The 22,531-nt window shown below is 44.2% G+C and overlaps 1 protein-coding gene across 1 annotated transcript in view; it reads right to left on the minus strand.

The window, feature by feature from the left end:
* Positions 1-22,531, minus strand: part of TNN (tenascin N) — a 157,783-nt gene that overhangs the window by 88,410 nt on the left and 46,842 nt on the right. The window contains exon 3 of the mRNA XM_086956638.1: positions 17,769-18,143. Coding sequence (XP_086812764.1) covers positions 17,769-18,143 — 375 coding nt within the window. The remainder of the gene's footprint in view (positions 1-17,768; positions 18,144-22,531) is intronic.

The following is a 22,531-nucleotide window of genomic DNA, read 5'->3' on the forward strand; positions in this document are numbered from 1 at the left end:
AAAATACACAGGTAAGTCAAACGATCCGATAAAAATTCTTGAACCTACAGTATGGCAAAAAAAAAGCAAGCCTTTTGTGGTTTTGAATACTTAGGGAATGGGAATCGGGAACAGGAACATCAGACAAAGTCTTTCAAAGCACTGAGGGCCATATTTATGAGCCCAGTTGCATCACTCTTGCACCAACCAACGTGGCGCAAGAGCGACACAACTCAAAAATGATATTTATGAAGACATGCAAGTCCCACTTTGCGTGGCCCTGAGTGGCTTCATAAATCTGGAGTAACGCAACGCAGTGCAAATCGCTGCCCTGCGTTACTCTTCTCTAGGAAGACATTCCATGAGCGTTTTGTGGGTGTTTCCGCCTAACTCCCATGGTTTTTGACACATTCCCAGATTTACAACAAGCATTGGCATAGCCAATAGGGAATGCACCAAAAATATACGTTACTTCCTTTTTCTATGTGTACTATATTCTGCAACACACATAGAAAGAGGGATTTGTCTCTCATAATTGTTTTTTTGTACAGGAAGTTGCCCTTTCCTGCACAAAAACAAACCTGAATGCAATGCATGCGCCCTTGCACCATGGTGGAAGGATGCCTGCATTGGCGCTGGGCAGCCCATTGTGCGCCACCGCTGAGGAATGTGCCATATTGCAACAAATACAGAACATTCCTGTCCTTTACCTGTAATGCTGTGCAGCAGGGTAACTTGCTGCCCTGCGCTACAATCCCATAAATATGCCCCTGAGCGCAGAGTCAGATGGACTCTGCCAGGAAGCGCCATTCTTATGCTATAGCTCCTCGGCTCTGTATAATACAGACTTTAGACACCTTTCATAGGGAGACCAGATTTTGAAAGCCAGACACTGGGACAATCCACAGACATAGAAGTAAAACTAAAATTTTGTTTCGGAAGAGCAGCAGAGAATGGCTTACTTGACAGCGATCACCAACATAGAAACCCCATGCAATGAAGCACTATGGGTAAACTATTAAAAAAGTTCCTCCCTCTGTGTTAACCCTCTAAGAAAATTGGGCCAGTGCTAAATTTACTGAAAATTGCCAGGAAAGATAATGAACTAAAGCGGAACTTCCAGCGCCTGGTTTACCGCAACGTTTCCCAAATCGAAAATATTCAACATATCGACCTTAGAAGGATCGACCATTGATCCTGCAGATAACATACCAATTCATACAGGGGTAACTAAATCCACTCAATTACCCTATGGGGTCGGAACCTGCCATCAGCAGGTTACGCGCTCACTGGTCTCTGTATAAGGGGCCTTAACCAACATGGCCGCCTGTCTCCTTCATCCCTTTTCATAATGGAGGCATCTACCGGAAGCAATGGCAGAGCAAGAGTGCCTAGGGCAGGCAAGGAACACGGGCCCCCTATCTTCTGTGTGCGTAGTGATAAGCAGCAGGATTCGGGGTTCAGTGGGCCCCTCCGGTTCAGCAGTATTCGGGGTTCAGTGGGCCCCTCCGGTTTTTGGGCAGCAGCATAACCTTACCTGCTGCTCCATTATTCCCTACGCTCCTGCAACCGAGTGCAAAGGCTTGGCAGCTGGACATGTAAAAAGACTCAATGGGTAGAACAAAGATGTGAAATTTGAGATGGATTTTGCTTTCTTAATTAGATGTGTTTTTGCTTCATTAAAACCGGAGGGCAGAGGTCGCCACCAGCTGTCACTTTTTGAGGCCTGGAATTTTTCTTTGCAGATTCCTTGTCCAGTTGGAAACTGTCTAATTCCTTTATAATTGGGGTGAAATTATTACCAACCACGCCATAGCTGGAACGAGGCACTCCCTGGCAAAAGGGGAAGGCACGCGCCACCCCCTGCCCCAGAGGCCTGCGCGGTATGTGGGTCAAGTCCGAACAACGGAAGAGGTCTGACTCTGACCTCCGGTTTGTTCTAAGGAAAGACAACACATACTCGGCAGGTAATGGCAACTCTGGAAAAGAAGTAAATCTGTCGACATGAAAGTTGACAGGGTACATACATCTACCTGAGAAGAAGTATTTCTCATGTCCAGTCATACACGGAGAAATACGGCCGTCTGCTACCTGTCCCCAGAAGCCTGCCTTTTCATAGGGCCAGGTGTATGTTTTACGACGCGGCTAGCGCAGCCCTGGGAAAGCTGAACCATCGCTCGTTAAAGGAAAGTCAAAGGTGAAAAAAGTGAAACTTGGAAGTCATAAAACAGGCAGCAAAAAAATGAAAAAACAGATGGGGCGCTTGCTGCGGCCTCTGCTTCAGTAGAAATAAGGAATTTGCACTTGGGGAGTGGTAAAGACGGCGCACACAGCTAGGACTGTGGAATGGCGGTAAGGTGGAGAGAGTTTTAAGACTAGGAAGTCCCCTCAAGACCTCCCTGAGGGTTGGGAGGAAACAGTACACATGCTACCGATTTCAAGAGAAAGAGGCTCTTTTACCCATGCAATCGTTTTTGAAGAGAGGGCTTTTCACCATCTGCGCCTTGCTCTCCTGAAAGTTTTGCATCTCTTCAAATGGACTCCTGTCGTCATTCAGTTCTTCTGCTCACCCGGTCTACATTTCATACAAAATGGCATCAAAGACCACTTTAAAAATGGCGGCCTCTCTGGTTATGTCAGGGAATGAAGACCATCCACTATTGTTGGATTAATGATTCCACTAATGGCTCTTGGGATTCTCCATCTCCTCGATTTTTACAGTGGGATAACGGCAATGTGTGGCCTTTACTGGTCTACAGGAACCGACTTTAAGTGTTTCTATTGGGGTCGCTCAGTCCTTCGGTCCTTGTTAGGCATATCTGCTGCAGGATATAAGAAGCATTCACGCTTGTGACCTCCTCGTCGGAAATAATTTTTGGGCACTAGTGGAGTTATCCAATCACTTAAACATAGCCACTGGAAAAAATCCCCATAATCCCAGTGGAATTCTGGGACATCAAACTTTTCAATCGTAAAAGATTTTCAATGGGGAAAAGAATGTTTTTTTTTCATATAGAAGACATCATTTTATCATTACCTCCTATTGTATATAAAAATCCAAAATTGGTTATTTACCTCTGAATGTGCTGGTGTTCTTAGGCCGATAATACATTTTATGAAAATGTCCCATTGGTCAATCTTTTCATCGTTCTTTGACATTTTTTACACAATTCATTCTGAATGTACAAACATATAAAGATACAAATATGAAGATTCTATTTTAATCAAAGCGCCAACAGCAGAATCATTAAACAAGGAGAGCAATACCTTTCTATGATTAATGATGTGAATAGAATTGCATTAGAAAGGAATGTATCTGTTATTCCAGCCCTCATCTGGACAACTACAGAAACACTGACTGCCATAGGTTCCCAAATCGGCACTAATAAAGTCATAATTCTCCTATTTCTCCCATAGTCTAGTGCAGTCTGTGGATTTTGATCAACCTAAGCTCTATACCTGGATTCAGGATTCTCTTGATCTCCTTCTGCCAGCTAAATCTACCACCAAGGCCAGACTGCACACTCCGGCCGCCTGGTTTAATGAGACCCTCAGAGGGGGGGGAACTAGCGATGCAAGCATCTGGAAAGGCGCTGGAGGAAACTTTGCGGCAAGGAAGAGACACTTAAATATAGAACAGCACAGAAAGAATACCATAAACTATGTAGAGCATCTTGTGCTGGGTTCTACTCAGATAAAATCACTGCTGCACAAAATTGTTCCAAAACTCTTTCCAGAGTAGTTAAAGAGCTATCTGACACGAGTGATCATCTCCCCCACCTTCTCCGTTAAAATGTGATGAACTGGCACACCTTTTTGTAAAAAAGTGACAGACTTTTAATATTCGCTCTCTAATGCCCTGACTAGGCCTCAGTTGATGGAAAAAACACTGATGCTGCTTTATTGGTTGCGTGCACTGAATCTGGCACTACTGATACCGACACCTATTGCTATAAACAATGTGTAGATTTGTTTGCCCCTATGGATGTCCCTCTTGTTTCAGCACTTTTGCATTCCATAAAGTCAGGCTCTCCTCGAGACCCTCTTTCTCCTGTCAAGGTCAGTAAACTTGGCCCGGAATGTTTACAAATTTTGACAATTCTCCCTAATTCCTCCTTGCAGGAGAGGTAAATTATCCAAGCATGGAAGTATGCTATGGTACTGCCCCTACGGAAAAAATGAAGTCTGATTTCTATCAACTGGTCTAATTATAGGCCAATCTCACTTCCACCGCTGTTCTCTAAAATCTTGGAGAAACATGTCAACCAGCAAATCTCTGCCTTTGTGGAATCTCCTGATCTTCTCCATCATCTGCAGTCTGGTTTCAGAGCTAGCTACAGCACTGAATCCACTCTGCTGGGAGTTATTGAGCACCTCAGATGGCTTTTGGATAATGTTGGTACACCGGCACAGATCCTGCTCGACCTGAACACAGCTTTTGATGCAGAATCTCATAAAATACTTCTAGAAAAACTTGAGAACATGGGTCTCCAAGCCACAGTTCTGTCTTGGATGACCTCGTTCTTGTAGTATTGCGCCTTTCAGGTCTTCTCATTTAATTCTGTGTCAAGGTCTCACTCTTGTTCTTCCATAGTGCCTTGGGGCTCAGCTCGGAGCCCAAAGTTATATAACATCTATGTTCGTCCTCTTGCTGATATATTGTTGAAGGCTATGGCTCACTTTGTTTTCCTATGCTGATGACACTCAGGTCATCTTTTCTTTGTCATCTGCAGAGGGTTACAGCACGGGCATCCTGAACTCCTATCTCCTCAAGGTTTCCACCTGGATGAACAGCAACTCCTAAATGGTGACAAGACCGAGGTTATGGTGATGGGTAAGAACCCCCTACTGAGGGGTCCCCAACATTGGCTGGACACCCTAGGAGCCCTCTCTATGCCAATCTTTAAGGTTAAGAACATCGGTTACCGGCTGGATGATGAACTATCCATGAAAATTCAATTCTCCAAGGTAGCCTCTACATGTTTTGCAGTCTTAAAATAGCTTATAAAAACTTGAGGATGCTCCCACTTTCGGCTCAGAGAACAATTATCCCGGCCTTGATTATACTGAGGCTTTACTATGGAAATGTTCTCTATTTGGGAGCTGCAAATCCTCAATCAAAAGCCTAAAAGTGATTCAGACTTCCACAGCTACGCTTCTATTTCATCTCCCCAGGTGCTCCTCAGTATCCAGCCTCATTTGCAACCTCCACTGGCTTCCGGTGGACAAACACGTCAATTCAAAGCCCTATGCTAGATGCATAAAGCTTGTCAAATGTTGGTCCACTCTATCTGCAACAGCTAGTGGAATACTACTGCCCCAATTGGTTGCTTCGATCAAGCAAATACAAACTCTGCAAGGTTCCCAGAGTTAAAAAAGCCTGCATGGGTGGTTGTTTCTTTACCTACCTGGGCCCTAAGCTCTGAAACATGATGCTCAATGCACTGAGAAGCTGCCAATCTCTGACCTTCTTTCCAAAAACCTTAAAACTTGACTATTTTGACTTTTTTACTGCCTCCTCTGGCTGGTCACCTCCCTTTGTTTCGCACCGGGAAACCCTTTTGGGTAGCTATGCGCTATATCAAACCTTATAATACTAAGAATAACAATTGTTTTCTTCTGCAACACTGTCACAGTGCTTTTCTTTCTACTGTGTCAAATAGAAGGTTTAAAAAGGTGTACTCATCTGTGCATTGACTATTGTCTTTTTTTGCCTCATCCTCAAAAAGCACATGCTTTACAATTGCTTTCTTTAGGACATGCTTTTTGGTGATTGTTTCTTTTTAATCCCGGACTTACTACTATTAATGGTGTGCAGAGTCTTCTGGATTCCACAATAAAGTTTTCACATTCAGTTGTATTAGTTTCATCCCACAAACAAGAAGAAAATACAGGTTTCAAACGTCACATCCAACATCTTGGACTTCCTGCTGGTGGCGAGGTTCCCACTTGAGACACCTGTTAAAGTCAGCTTGTTGAGCAAGTGGACTGAAAATGGTTCCGCGGCCAGCCATGTCCCGCCAATCCACACGCCAATACTTTCATCCCTTTAACCAATGGAACAGGCTCTTTGAACAATTCCAGAATATTTAGGAAGGGATGCCAAGCAACAATTCAAAAAGCTGTAAAGGCACCTTCATGAAAAAAGTGAGCAAGTCTATCACTGTCTAAATTGCACCTTGAAGGTTAAAACTGACATGCCTGTTGCAATGTCGTGTGTAAATGTGTGTGTTTGCACATGCATGTTTTTGCCATGATCATCACACCTTCACTGTTCTTTGTAATTTATATTGCTTGGCAACTTGAATACGTTTATTAAAGCTTTTCATTCTTTTTCAAAATAATAATGCTGGCTGAACCTCCATCCTTATTGGGATGTGGTGAGTGTGTTATGTTGTAACTAGTCCAACCTTCACACCACTTCCCACAAGCTAGATCTACCCCAGAGAACCAAGGAGGCACTGCAGGCTTTTGGGGTCTAACTTCCCATCATCATCATCACAGCACCCTGAATATGTTCAGTTGGGATCACAAGTGACCTCAATTTTGATCCTGCTGGGAGATGTAAATGTAAATGTTCAGAAATTTATATTGCGCAAATCACCGAGCGGTTTCTAAGCGCTTGCTTAGGGAACCCGTCCTGGTATTCCCCTGTGAGATAACCCCGGCAGGGTATCCGCAAGGGGAAAGCCAGGCATCCCGCCGCGAGGGGCTGTTGTGGAGATTAAGCAAGCTATTGCCCAGAGTCGCAGAGTGTGAACCCGTGAGTCGAGTAGGCACCAGAGCGAGAATTGTCGAGTCCATGGACATTTTTAGGACTCAAGACCCCGCCGAGCCGGGAATTGAACCCTGGTCCCAGGCTAACCTCTGCTTCCAGGTCTGCCTCCTCTAACCAGTGAGCCACAGATCCCCCAGCTTCTAAATTCTGCGGGCCTCTGCTGGTCACTGAAGGCTCCGTGCTGGGATAGCTCCTCTTCTCGCTGTTTACCACTTATCAGAGGGACATTATGTTCCCTTCTCCTGGATGCTTTACCACATTTTCACTGAAGATACTTACATTTTCTTCCGATTCTCCTTCTTTGCTACTCATCACCCATGGAAACTTACCAACTGTCCCTTGGCAATTTACCAATTGAAGACATTCCTCTCCCAATAGTCCAACACGCCCAAAGCAAAATGTAACTCTTTCGCAGTGACCTCTGCACCATATAATTTTTTCTCCTACATCGCCTTTCCAGCCAATATGCTTAACAATTCACCTGGTGTCCTTTCCAACAGTCACCGCTACAACACCGGCCATATTTGCCAGGCTCCACCTTCTCAGCATAGGCAAGATCCTCAAACCTCTAATCCCTCTTCACAAAACTGTTAAACAATATGCTTCTCCTGAGCAACTCAGTTGCTGAACAGATTTCTTGTTGGCTCGGTATTCCCTCTTTTCCCTCTGAAAGTCATTGACATGCTACCCTTCTTCTTTTTCGACACCTAACAAAGTGACTCCAACTGCACAATAGGGCGTGTACAATTTCATAAGTCAGTAAAAATTCATATCAGTCCATCATTTGACTCCCTGCTTCGTTGTGCAGTCTCTAAATGCCCTCAATCCAAGCATCATCTTTCTCCCTCTTGGCCCACACCAGCTGTCTTGAACCATAGGCAGTGTTTAATTTGTGCCAGTGGTTGCAGGGGATGGGGACCGTTACATATTTATAAGGACCAGATCTTATTGTTCATCATCAGGCTTTGATCCAAAGTAAGAGAGAAAATAGTGAGCAAAAGAGTTAGGAAGAGTATGGTGGAAGAAGAAAGAGACATTTGGTGGAACCAAGACTAAACAACCCTGGCATTTATCAGCGCTGGCGAGGGCTCCTACATTGGGCCTGCACCTATTTCTTTACAATTTAAGTGTTGAGTGCAGTTCTTCAGTCAAAGGGGTCTAGCCATCACCATCAATCACCACAAAAGTATTCCCCTATTATTGGCTTTGGTAGTCTTAAAAAGAGCCAAAAATCACACGAAAGAGCAACAGAGTTGGAACACAGCCTTCGGGACTGCAGTTACTACTCTTAGGAGAAGTATTTTGGTATCCCACTCAACTTTCCACACTAGCCCCTCCACCATACTGGTAATTGATATCCACTTCTGCTTGAGTTCTTGCGTTTTCTTGTTTACTTAATCATTTTACAGCATTTCTTGTCCAGGTGGTCTTAAACCACAAACATTCAAGTGTTAATAAATAGGCATACATGTGCCTTGTTCTTAACCATACAAACGTGGTAGGTGTGTCATAGGTCATACTACAATCAACTATTTCTGCAAGCAAATAAGCAGGTGCGCATGTAATCTCCCCGGACAGTCTGAGTGCCACGATGCCACACTAGCGGCAGCTGCCTGCTATGCAAGCCTTAGGTAACACAGCATTACACATAGGTGATTTGTTAGTGGTGCTGACACCCTCACACACATACTGACCTACACACACACACACACGTGCAGCATTAGAAAGGCCCTGTCCATGGTGAATAAAAACAATCACACACACACAAACGCGCACACACACACACCCAATAGGTCTATGCACATGCCCCTTTGGTGTGCTGGAAGACAGACGCACACAAACATACATTATAAGAGCCAGAATTGCGCTGGAACAATAACATACGTTCAAATTCCGCCAGCTCGCCAATCTAAGTGCCCCCCACCCCACCCACACACACACTGTCTCCGAGGTCCGAAATCTCAGGCCAACAAACTTCGGACATGAATTCCAGGCTCAGAGACACCGGGCCCGGTTTCGCTGGTTACCAACGCACACCCGGTGAAACGCGGCAGGAGTCGAGGGCAGGAACACAGCTCGGGCCCTGTCCGACCCCTGCAGCATCACAAGGGGAGCGTGCTGTGCTCCCCCCCCCCCCCTCCCCCCAAGTAGGCCTGGGACACTGCCTGGACTTTCCATACCTCTCGAGAAGAAGGGTGACTTTCAACCAATGACGGGGCCGAGGTTGTGTGCACTCTCCTCCCATTGGCTCAGAGCACGTCACAGCGGGAGCATACACTGCTCTCCTCGGAGTGCCCCCACCATTTCTTTCCTAACCACCTGAAATTCCAGCCCCCCCCCCCCCCCCCCCCCCCCCCCCCCCACTCAAACTGCCCCTCCGGCTGACACTTTCAGCCTACTCTGAGCAGACAGGCGATGTCAGCATCTTTCTTCATGGATTTGGGTAAAAACAACTGGGAAAAGACCAGTTATCCCCAAGTCCCTGTGATTATTACCCGTTCTGGGGAGACGACTCGTGGTTGGCGAGTTTAGGCGAGGAGACACCGGGAAATCAGCAATTGCGTCCCCCCAGTATCACCGCACCAGAGTCTACCGAACTTAAGTCTGGGTGTCTGCATGTGCGCTATCCATGGTGCTGACAGAACTATACTGCAACCCGCAAACCAAGAGAGGCTGAGGAAAGGGACCACTGTGGGTAATAGCAGCTTCCTGCCCGAAGGTTGGGAGGACAGACAGTGGAGGTTGGAGTCCTAGATAACGACTTGTGTCACAACACCTGTCTGTTACCAATGTATAAAGTAGGTATGAAGGGATTGGCTACATCCTCATATATACAACATGGATGTTTCCATATGTGAAAGAGGAGGCTCACAGGGTGCACAACGGGTGGGCGTAGAAAGTTTCCCTTAACAGATGTTGCTGTCAGTCTAGGAATTTCCAGAACAATGAGCCCTTTCAGCAGTCTTCTTGGGGCAAGAAACCGACGTGTTCCTGACTATGCCAGGTCTGAATTTGATTTAAGCCCTGTGAGGGAGTCTTTTTTTTCTATCTAGTCATAGATCACTGAAAAGCGTCCATGACCGACAAGTGAGCACTGCACATTGTGCCACAGGGATATATGAGAGATTTTCATTCAAGTCTCCCAAATTCGCATTTCATCCCACCCCACAGCCCAGAGACCTTTTGTGAAGACAGATGCTACAAGACAGCATTCTTGCACTTGCTAAAAAGAAAGCTGTCTTTCTACCCCCCACCCCCCCCTTATAAGAGAGAGGGTTGCGCTGCTACTTTGTCGATTTTCTGATTCAAAAAGCATCAAGTAAATACAAGATTAATATAGATCATAAGTCCCTAAAAATAGGTATCTCCACTGATGTTTTCCATATGAACTTAACCCAGCAGGTCATTCCCTAGAGATCGAAAGAGGATTGCGTAATAAAGACCCATCTTTAAGATGCATACATTCCATCCCTATTGCAGAGCCTTCTCAGATTCGCAGTGTGGGAGCAACGCAGCGGTTTCATGTTATTTCTTTTGGGTTATATATTGCTATGAGACTATTCACAAGAGTGTTGACTCAAATTATTTATTTCCTTGCTTCGTGATCAGGGGATCAGTGGGCATTCTAACCTATTCGCCCCCCTGATTCAGCCTCCATCATCTGCACAGGCTTAGAAACAGGGCTCGAGTCGGGGTACCACTTCCTGTCGTGACGTCACTTCCGGTGACACTACCTAACTTGGAGCGTCCCCCCCACTTCTTTTTTTAGGACTTGTGCCCTGCTTATAAAGATACAGGAGTGGTGATCTAAGTCCTTCCGGGGTTTGCATTCTTAATAAACATGGAGAAGTCCCACTCCTTCTCTATGTCTGGAGTAAGGAAAGGGGGGGCCGCTCGGCCCCCACGCACACATGGCTGGGCCCGGCCCCCCTTCACCGCCCTGATTGGTCCGTGGGTCCCGCCGTTGACCCGGAAGCGGTTTTACTCTTCCGGGTCAAGGGGGCGGGACCCGTAGCATAGGGGGGGTTTAAGAACCTGGGGAGCACGGGAAGTGTCCTCTTTGTGCCCCACGCTCCCCAGGCTCGCTCCTCGCCCCGCCGTGGGGCTTGTAACTTTCCCCACCCTCCATCCCTGTTAACAGAATTCAAGTTGAGGATATCGGTAGGTATCCTCTGAAACGCTTTTCAAACGCTGTAGGTATATAATGTGTTTTTTCTTCCTTAGGCCTTTTTCCCATTTACAGGCGATGTTAATTCATCTGCTTAATTGGTTGTGTTGTTTAATGATGCCTTTTTTCCTTATTAGAATTGTCGTATTTATTATGTGGGTCAGGCGGTAAGGTCATAATCGGTGAGCAGCAATTTAAGGTCCTTAGGGGGCGTCAGCATTCTCGAATGGGGTCGCCAGGGGGAGGGGCCAATGGTCTCTCCCAGAACTTCAGGGGCAGAATATCCGCTTGGTCGGAAGGGTGCGGGGGAGGGAATCACGCTTTCCTCAGGCTGGTAGCCACCCCGCACTTACACTATGACGTAATCAAATGGCGCGATTGTAAGGTTAAATGGAGTTCACGGTGCGTACGAGGGTAACCAGGAGAGGTACGTACTCTCCCGGTAACCAGGCCCGTGTTGCGCATGTGCACTCGTACGTGAGGGCGTAGCTGGGTAAAGGATCTGACACCGGTTAACGACCTTGCCGTAGGGCCAGAAATTATTAGAATGCAAAATTGATATGTAGGATGTTAGATTCGGTTAGGAAACACGCTGTATTAGACATTTGTTAAGGTTAGCCCATCATACATGTCAAACTCGCTTCAAATCTAATGTCCGAATTTTGCATTTAATAATTATGTAAATAATGTTATTTTAATTTTGATTTGTTTTCATATTTTAATAAATACGTCCGGAGGGTCGCGAGACCCCTTGCCTTCCAAAGAATTCTGTTGCTTGTCTGATAAGTGTTTACTATAGTTTGCATGATATGGCGGGGGTGGCCGGCAGTCCCAGACCATGTATTGGAGCATGGTTCAGGAACGATGTAGGGAAGGCTCCCTCCGTGTAGACCATTGATAGAAGCTGAAAAATCTTCTGAAACTACTGACGTCAAAGAAGGAAGCTCCTCTAAGGGAATAGCTTTGTGTTCAAGGGAATTTGATAATTATGGAAACTGTTCTTTTCCTATACACATCCTTAAATATACAAGAGATTTGGATTATTAAACCATCTTTATCTTTCTGTTTTTCCCTTCTTTAGGCAGGCTCTCAGTTTATTATTTCTTGGGTGACAATCCATCAAGGTCAAAGTAATGGGTCACATCCTTCAACATTGGAATTCCGGTTCAGATGGCTACTAGACACCTATCCCAAGGTGTTTTAGGGACACCTGACTTGGTGGCTGGATTTAACCCCTTTGGAGTAAGGGACTGTTTGCATCCTAGGAACCAAAAGTCCTGACCACGAATGCCAGCAGCATTGGTTGCGGATGGTGCTGAAGTGTCAGACAGTCCAAGGTCCTTGGTCTCACAAGACAAGGAGAGTTGCCAGTTCTCTACCTTGAAGGAGCTAATAGTGCTGTGGAAGACCTTGCAAGTGTTTTCTTTCCGGATCAAGGGACTGGCTCTTATGATTATTTTAGACAACACAGTTGGCGAAGGCGCATCCAAATGGCCAGTTTGAAACAGGGTCCCAGTCTCTGAATCTGTTAACACATCAGATGACCTCATTGGAAGAAGTCGATCTTCTCTCTCTCTCATCCCTATATTCAGGGTATATGGAAAGTTCTGGCAGACCGCATGAGTCAAATCTTTCCTTTATCTCAAGACTTAGACCTCAATTCTTTATTCTTTCAAAATACATGTTTGCGAAAAGTTCTGATGTATAGCCATTGTTATTTTTTCAGAGTTTCAAGGACCTCAGTTATCTTGAGGATATCTGAGCCACTGGCCAAGAAGCCTACTTCATGCCTTCTCTCCGATGAATATGACTCTTTACTAGGTGAGTCATTACATCGTGTGGCATTACAATGCCCGCGTTGTTACCATGCAATGCCATTACTACGCAAGTCATTACATCGACTTGCATTAGATGGTGCACTGACATTGAAATATATAATTTACTATTCCAACTCCAGCCTACGCAACAGTAGGGAAGGTGTTGGAATACTAAACGATACTATTCCTAAGGTTAGCGCTCCATCTACGGCAAGTCAATGTAATCAGTCAGTCAGTCATAAGCTTTTATTCGATACGCAGAGATATCTTATAAGCACATACATAATACAATCAATACAAATATACAAAGAGTTTTATGCCCTAAGAAGTCAGTAGAAATATTAGAATATTAAAAAGTGATAAAAGGGTATAAGATCCATTAATAAATTAGCTAAAACAAGGATTAAACAGCTACTGACAATCTCTTACATCGAATGAGCCAAAACTGCTTTAAAAATTTAGCTATTCCACAGACTATGGGGGGGGAAGTGTCCGTACTTAGGATACGCAAGGCTACTAAGTGACTGCGTGTGCCCATGTTACGGCAGAGTGGTTTCAGCCAAAAGCTCCTAGGCCTTGCATAATCCGGGCATTCAAATAAAACGTGCGCAATAGACTCAATCTTACTCGGGCAACATGCACAGTTGGGAGAAGTGCGATCCGCTGTTGACCATTTCGATACCAGGGCACCTAACGGGAGGGAACCAACTCTAAATTTAAAGTAAAGAGCACGGTCAAAGGGGAGAGTGATCAGGTCCAGGTAAGGTTCAATGGCCACAGTGTCTTTAATTTGTAAAAAGGTGGCAGTGGACCTGCAGTGATTGGAACTAGAGATTAGACGCTCTACAGTCCATTTCCAAAAAAGCGCCTTGACAACTTCTTTTGGAGGGGCTGAGCGGGATGACCAACAATCCCCTAGTCCTATATTCTCCAACAGCTTTTTGGTGTCCTTTAACCATTCAATGTAATGACTTGCGTAGTGATGGCATTGCGTGCTAACAACGCGGTCGTTGTAATGACCGCGTTGTAAAGCATTGCGGTTTAATCACTGCAATGTAAAGGTCGTTTTCCATCTCGGATACCTCTTATTGCCAGGACACTGAAAAAGATTCAGAGAGAACAGGCAGAAGTGATCCAGGTCTTACCTCATTGGCCCAGGAGAACATGGTTCCCTCTTCTCAGTGTACTCTCAGTGGGGAAGAAGTTAATTCTTCCTCTATAGCATCATCCCTTCAGTTGTTCTGCCCTTCCCCTAACATACCTACAATGCTCAAAACTGATGATCTTGAGGGTCTCTTGATTGAAGGTTCTTCCCTTTCTGTTTTCCTATTAATTTAAGATTCTAGGAGGGCTTCTACAAATAAGGCTTATAATCACCATTGTGTTTCTTTTGACAGGTGGTGGAGGGGCGGGGGCAGTATGAATCTGTCTCTATTATATTGTTTTTGAGAATCTATTCTACAATTTATTTTGGATTGTCTTGACAAGAAACGTTCTGTTTTGTTTGCTATCATAGATCTTCCTGGGGGATTTCTCTTCAGTAAATGCCCTGGGACCTAGGATTTTTCTTTGGCTTTGCGTATTTGGGGCCAACAGCTAGAGGGCTATTCCCTTCTTGGGACCTTCCTTTAACATTATCTTTTTTACCAAAAACCCCTTTGAACCTTTGGAAAGATCATCAGAGAAATTCCTAACATTTAGGGTTTACTTTTTGGTGGCTGATATGATGGCAAGTAGAATTGGTGAGTTGGGTTTCTTACCCCGCCGCCATCCAACATAAGATTTTCACAACAGGATTGTCTTATCTTTAGGTCCAAGTTTGCTACTTAAGATACATTTTGCATTTAATAGAGATCATTAAATAGTTCTTTCCTGTTCAGATTCAGGGTCTTTGAATCTCCCCTTGGACGTTGTAAGGGCTTTAATGATGCATCTACCTAGGAGGGCAGTTTTTAGATAATATGTCAGTTTGTTTATTAATTTTTTGGGCGTTACATGAAACTCATAAAAGGTGATCGGAGGAATGCTTGCAAATAGTCTAACCATTATCTGTCGCTTAGGGTAGCCTTCCAACCTATCGCTTTTGTGCCCACCATGCCACTTCAGATTAGACCCGACCATATGCAAATCAGCAGGACCATGGCTGATTTGCATATGGATGTGTCTAATCTGAGGTGGTATGGAGTAAAAAAAATGGTGTACTGGTATGCGGACTCTAGTGATTGCCAGTGTCTGAGCATAATGCAAGCATTCCATCCATCACCTTGTTGTTAGTTGAAGGATCCTCAAGGATCAGTGTTTCTGTGTGCTCATTCTATCATGGGGATTGTCTCTTCCTGGGGTGAAAAGGCAAGTTTTTTGATTGTGGCCATTTCCAAGGGTACTACCTGGGCTCCTCCCGTCAACTTTGTGTCACATTACTGGCTAACTATAGCTCATGATTCTGAATTATGTTTTGGTAACAACATTCTTTCTGAAGCAACTGTCGTGTAACATCTTTGTTGACCAACATGGCTCGATTTCTTTATTATTTTTTGGTATTTTTTTATCTAGGTTGTGGTAATAAAGAGTTACTTCAATTATTTGTTTCTGTTCTCAGTACTTACAACCATGGGCTGGACTGGCTTTCCAGGCACTGGGAGTTTGGGTGGGCTGGAAAGGTGGGGGCCAGTTTCAACTTTGATGGGGGCCCATTTTGTTGCTGGGGATTTACCGGCCAAGTTCCTACTTGCATCACTTTTTACTAAACAATGTAAAAACAAACGGGTTTCAAGTAAGCTTTTAGCACGCTTTAAAACCATTTGTTTGTGCATTGTGTACTTAGAAGTGTTCCAAGTAGGAGCATGCTGGCAGGCCCCAGCAACAAAACGAACCCCCGTCGTCAGTGAACAGGCCCTCACCCTGCCAGCCCACCGAAATGCCTGGTAGCCAGTCATGCCGTTTTACAACCCTTCTTCCCTCCCTTCCTGGGAGCTTTCATCGGCTACCTGATAAGAGGCTTTAAATATGCATGAAGAACTAATCAGGGGATAGAGTTTATAGTAGGAAAACATTCTATATTCATAGACATAGAAAACAGCTTGGCGCTGTAGTGATTAATTGGGGAAATATAGGTTAAATCTCATGGAAAAAGTACAAAGGTCTCTTCAAGATATACCCAGACGCAGATGTACTAAAGCTTTGTGCCATCACATGCAAAGTCCGATCTACTAGGTTGTGTATAAAAATAAGACCTCCTTTATATATAATTTACTATTCCAACTCCAGCCTACGCAACAGTAGGGAAGGTGTTGGAATACTAAACGATACTATTCCTAAGGTTAGCGCTCCATCTACGGCAAGTCAATGTAATGACTTGCGTAGTAATGGCATTGCGTGCTAACAACGCGGTCGTTGTAATGACCGCGTTGTAAAGCATTGCTGTTTAATCAATGCAATGTAAAGGTCGTTTTCCATCTCAGATACCTCTTATTGCCAGGACACTGAAAAAGATTCAGAGAGAACAGGCAGAAGTGATCCAGGTCGTACCTCATTGGCCCAGGAGAACATGGTTCCCTCTTCTCAGTGTACTCTCAGTGGGGAAGAAGTTAATGATTCCTCTATAGCATCATCCCTTCAGTTGTTCTGCCCTTCCCCTAACATACCTACAATGCTCAAAACTGATGATCTACCTAGGAGGGCAGTTTTTAGATAATATGTCAGTTTGTTTATTAATTTTTTGGGCGTTACATGAAACACATAAAAGGTGATTGGAGGAATGCTTGCAAATAGTCTAACCATTAGCAGTCGCTAACAAAGAGAAATATTCTCATGTCTCAAAAACCATACATTGCATGTGTGCTGAAATCCATAGCAAACATCGAGTGTGTGAGTGTGTGGGATCTTTCTATGTTTGTCTGGACATAGTAATTTGTACTGGATGTCTACGCTTCCAGTACAACCATGGGCTGGACTGGCTTTCCAGGCACTGGGAGTTTGGGTGGGCTGGAAAGGTGGGGGCCAGTTTCAACTTTGATGGGGGCCCATTTTGTTGCTGGGGATTTACCGGCCAAGTTCCTACTTGCATCACTTTTTACTAAACAATGTAAAAACAAATGGGTTTCAAGTTAGCTTTTAGCACGCTTTAAAACCATTTGTTTGTGCATTTTGTACTTAGAAGAGTTCCAAGTAGGAACATGCTGGCAGACCCCAGCAACAAAACTAACCCCCGTCGTCAGTGAACAGGCACTCACCTTGCCAGCCCACCGAAATGCCTGGTAGCCAGTCATGCCGTTTTACAACCCTTCTTCCCTCTCTTCCTGGGAGCTTTCATCAGCTACCTGATAAGAGGCTTTAAATATGCAAGAAGAACTAATCAGGGGATAGAGTTTAATGTGGGAAAACATTCTATATTCATAGACATAGAAAACAGCTTGGCGCTGTATTGATTAATTGGGGAAATATAGGTTAAATCTCATGGAAAAAGTACAAGGACAAGGAAGGAAGTTAAGAGTAATGAATATTACCAGTAAGTAACCCAAGCACTAAAAGGTCAGGAGAAGAAGGTTGTAATCGATTAGAGGCCATCAGTCAACCAAACCCTTCACATACATGGACATCACGTTCAAAGAAATTTCCAGCAACTGTTTAGGCAATCCCCTTTTCTAATCACATCATTTCACCTGTGATGTAAGTCTGTTGTTGTGAGTCAAGCTGGTAATTGGTTATTTTCTCCTCTATGACCTTACTGGAAGAAATACCTCAAAACAAGGATCTGAGCTTTATCTCCACTGACCACGGCTTCTTGTCAGTAGATTTGCTAGGGTATTGCATCTGCTTCATTGTTCCTCTGGCTTCTATATCTCTCTCTCTAGTTCTCTTTCACTTGTTTTCACAAAAACACACACATACTATTAAATAATTGTGTGTATGTTCCCCGTTATTGATGTTGAAAGTTGAACACACACATACACAACATGCACACAAAACATCGACAAAGAATGAAGACTAAACATTTGGCGATGAAGAGGTAGCCAGCATCTCTTACTTGCAGAGCAGTCGAAGCCTGTGAAGCCTTCCTCGCAGAAGCACTCGCCACCATCGCAGTAGCCGTTCCCGCCACAGTCGTTAGGACACCTCAGCTCACTGCAGTCCTCACCAGTGAAGCCTTCCTGGCATTGGCACTGGCCATTGATGCAGACACCATTCCCACTGCAGCCATTGAGGCACAGCAGCTCCCCACAGGCCTCTCCCGCGTAGGGTTCATCACAGACGCAGACGCCATCCACACAGCGTCCATGGCCACCACAGTTGTTGGGGCAACTGCGGCGGGAGCAGTCGTCACCCTCCCAGCCTTCGTCGCACCGGCAGCCGCAGGACTCACGAAGGTATGAGCCATGGCCACTGCACATCGCAGAAAGACCTCCAGAGACAAACAGAAAATGACAGTCAGAAAGAAGCCACAAAAACAGGGAAAAATATGTAACAAATTCTGAGTGGTAACACTCTTGTATGTCCTGCATTACTATATATTATTGCTAGCATCAACAAATAATAGGGTGGCCATCCAACAATATTCAAACTTTTTACAATATGTCCCGATCTAACATTTCAATTAGGCAACAAAGGTCTCTTCAAGATATACCCAGACCCAGATGTACTAAAGCTTTGTGCCATCACATGCAAAGTCTGATCTACTAAGTTGTGTATAAAAATAAGACCTCCTTTATACAGGCACTGACATAGAGAAATATTCTCATGTCTCAAAAACCCATACATTGCATGTGTGCTGAAATCCATAGCAAACATCGAGTGTGTGAGTGTGTGGGATCTTTTTATGTTTGTCTGGACATAGTAATTTGTACTGGATGTCTACGCTTCCAGTGCAACTACTCTGCTATAGAAGACGCACACACCTCTGCATAATGGTGCGAGACTGTATGCCACACAAGGCAGATTTTAAGTCCATCAGCACAGGGGATGATAACCGCAGGCCAATTTTAGTAGAGATGGGTGTCCTCTTGCGCAATGCAGAGCAGAAAATTTGGTTGCTATGTTGAGTGAAACATTAATAAATCTGTCCCTTAAAATTTATATAAAAATGGTTTCCTGACTCGTATACATTCTTTAAATCCCCAGTTCCACAGAATTGTCTTTCTTTGATAATAGTGTTTCTATTTATGCAGTTTGGACCTGCAATTATGTGCTGTTAATGCAGAACAATAAACTATCATCGATAATAGGGATTTAGTGCAGTGCATTTTCAGCAGTGCAGGCTTTTTAAAAGTTTTAGATCACTTGTCCCCTCCCACTGATGAACCAATTTCCTCTTCAATGTTCCATGTGGTCCATAGGATGTAGATGAAAGCTATCCTTGAGTTCATAGCCAATGTTGATAGAAACTTCTCACTTTAAAGACTATTTTTCTGGGTACCATTCCTTCAGAGGGTCAATGGAATTCAGTCATCGTCTACCACTCTCCTCATCGAATGTCTTCTATGGTGACAAAATTGTACCGATACTATCATTAACATCTTAACATATATGGGGTCAAATTTCCAACGTAACCAATTAGTGGCCATACATGTGTTTTTCCACAGATGTCATACCTCAGTTGGGAAAAATCCTAAAAAACAACTGTGATAACACTCATTGATATTGCAACTGTATTCTCAGCTACCTTTTTCTGCCTGTGTCGGCCACAACTAAGAACTGGTGGAGGGGTGGTGCTGGCTATTCTTGCTTTCAGCGGCCGCAAGAAAGAGTGGAGGGAGGCTGCTGCCCTCAAAACTCATGCCGCCCGGGGCAAACTGCCCCCTATTGCTACACCACTGGTCACATACATGCCTTGCTTACTACTGCCCCTATATGAGCTTACTTCCATTGATGCACTAGAGAGGACAAACAGATGTTGAAGCTGTAGAGATACCTAAGGACAAATTAGGGTAGTGGTTGTTTAAAGGTCATTTAGGGAGTCTGCCACTCGCAAAGCTGTAGCCTCTGGTAATCCTCAGGGTACTTATGACACCTGTCCTCAGGGACCGGATCAGCTCAACTGGGATTGGGAAGTGCCACAAAGGTATAATTTCAGGAACATGGATCTGAAAAAAAATAACCTAACACCTGGTTTGTGGGGAGTTAACATGACAATTCCACAACAGGTGAAGAAGCGCTGGCAGCCGAGGATGATCCAGAGGAAAAGCTAAAAAAGGAGGAAGTTGAAAACAAACATATTTCTGGGAGGAGGATGACAGAGAGAAGTAGCCCTGGGGAAAAGTCTTTAGGAGAAGATTAAAAGCTTGTTTTGGGATGCAAGACCATGATTAATTGCGGCTGTGATATGAATGATGATAAAGTTAGTCTGTTGTACCTCTTTCTGTCCAAAAGAGTGCCAATAGAGATTTCAGGAAGTCATTTTGATATGGGCTCCCATCTGGTTTTGGTCAGGAGACTCCACAAAAGCATTTATTCTCTTTCCCTAGCATACCTGATCGTTTTTCAAGAACAAGGAACACAAGCAATCTATCTTCCACCTTTCAAATCTGAGTCTTCTTTGAACATCTGCAAGGTGCTACAATGCTCCTCACTGAGTCCTACTCTAATGTCTATTTGGCACTCTTAGCCAAGATTGTAAGGGAATACGGATTTGAAATTCTGTCCCATGCGGACGATACCCAGCTTGTGATTTCCATCGCTGACAATCAGGAAGTTGTAAGCCAACCGCGGCAGAAAAGCGGCGGACTGAAACCAGGACCCACCAGCCATCCTAATGTGGCGGTGGGTCTTTGGTGGGTCCGCAGCGGATTTTCCGCATCCTCCGGGCCGGCGGTGGCTTCCGCCGGCCCAGAGGATGCGGAAAATCCGCTATCCTAATGAGCCCCTTAGTTTGAAAAATCAGGTTGGCACAGTCTGTGGCTCCTGTTTTGGAATTTTACAGACGTTAAGGAAAAATTGTTTATGGATTTCTTTTTGCACTATCACACAGGCTTTAATCACTAGTTGCATATCCTTGTTTGAAGCCATTAATGAGACATTGCTATCACATCTCCAAACTTGTATAAAATACACAACTGGACTGATACGTGCACGTCCTCCTAGAACATCACCAGGACCGCTTCTACATACCATTCATTGACCACCTATCAGGAAGCGGATCATTTTCAAGCTACTCTGTCACGGGAAACAACCTTTACAACGCAGTAATTACTTCGCACTACCTTTACATAGCAGTCATTACATCGCAATATTCTTTACATCGCATGTCATTACAACACAGCCATTACATTGCATGTCACTACAACGCATGTCATTACAATGCATGTCACCACAACGCAGGCATTACATCGCAAGTCATTACAATGCATACCATTACAATGCATAGTGCCACTAGAGTTAGAATAGTAATTTTTACTCCTACACTATCCAAAATTTACCCTACTGTTACACTCACTGGAGTTAGAATAGTAATTATTACCCCTATACTATCCAACACTTACCTTAAATGCAGTGTAATAGTATGCATCGTAATGGTATGCATTGTAAAGGTATAATGCGATGTAATGGAATGCGTTGTAAAGGTAGTTTCTGGAAATTTGATGTAATGGCATGCTATGTAAAATAATGCGTTGTAAAGGATGTTGCGATGTAAAAAGTGTATTGTAAAGGCATGCATTGTAATTGTACGTATTGTAACATCATACATTCCTCTGTCACACACATTGTGCCATAGATGATGGTGGTCCCCATTATCTTTAAGCACAGGTCAGCTTCTACTGACATCCTAGAAAGCTCAGATCTTCTGACATGGCCTTTGTTGCCCCCCGGCGAATTTACCCCAACCGAAGTGGTTTTACTTCCTTTAGCTACCTGGCCCCAAAACACTGGAACTGGCTCCCAAATAAAAATAAATCTGAGAACATGGCTATACTAATTTCTTTAAGATAACCTGAGCTTCGAGGTAAGAATTGTTTGCCTTTTTGCAACGGGATACTCCTAATGTAGAGATTGGTTCACATCTTACAAATCAATTTAACATATCATTTTGATCTCTTCACTGGCAGTCAGAGGAAAGTGTTTGGGATTATGGCTTGATGGTTTTTTCAGCCCTGGACTTGATAGACATGAAAGGAAGTTCCTGATTCAGGAAGAGGCTGCCCAAGAGGGGCATGGCTGTGGTCTGAGTCCACCTTTGAGAGAGAAGTCCTAGAAGCAGAGGACCAGCATGAAAGGGGGGTCTGTTTTACTGCTAAATTAAAGCAAAGTTGCGGAGAAGCTTTAGGATGTGTCTGCTGTATGGCAGGTAAAATATTCATTTGTTCATTATGAAAGGCTGATTTGGCTGAAACTCCCTGGACCCACAAGCATTTTAAGATATCCCATGCCTTTTAATGACGACAAGAATTCTCTGTATTGCTGATTCTCTTCAAACTGATTGCTCCTCAAGGCCTCCGTGTGCTGTGTGTATCCAAAACAACCAAAGATTACTAAAGAAAAACCATACCTAAATTTAGAGATAATGAATATAGCGGCCAAGTTTTCCAGGTCCATGCATGACTATTTATTCCAGTAATGGTTTCTCCTTTGCATCCTGTAGTGCTGGTTTAGTAATGTGATAAACAAGTCTACAAGTCCTAGATTACATTGAAAAAACCTGGACTAGACGAGTGAGTGTCTTGAAAACTTGACAGGGCAGAATAAAGTACAGATTCTGGTGCTTTTTCTGTGACCATTATAACACGGAGAAAATAATTCCAAGTATTTTTTCTTAAATGTCCTACTGGTCTTTGCTGCCTAGGTCTAATATGGCTTATG

This window comes from Lissotriton vulgaris, chromosome 1_1 (assembly GCF_964263255.1).
Source record: "Lissotriton vulgaris chromosome 1_1, aLisVul1.2, whole genome shotgun sequence".
NCBI classification, from domain to species: Eukaryota; Metazoa; Chordata; class Amphibia; order Caudata; family Salamandridae; genus Lissotriton; species Lissotriton vulgaris.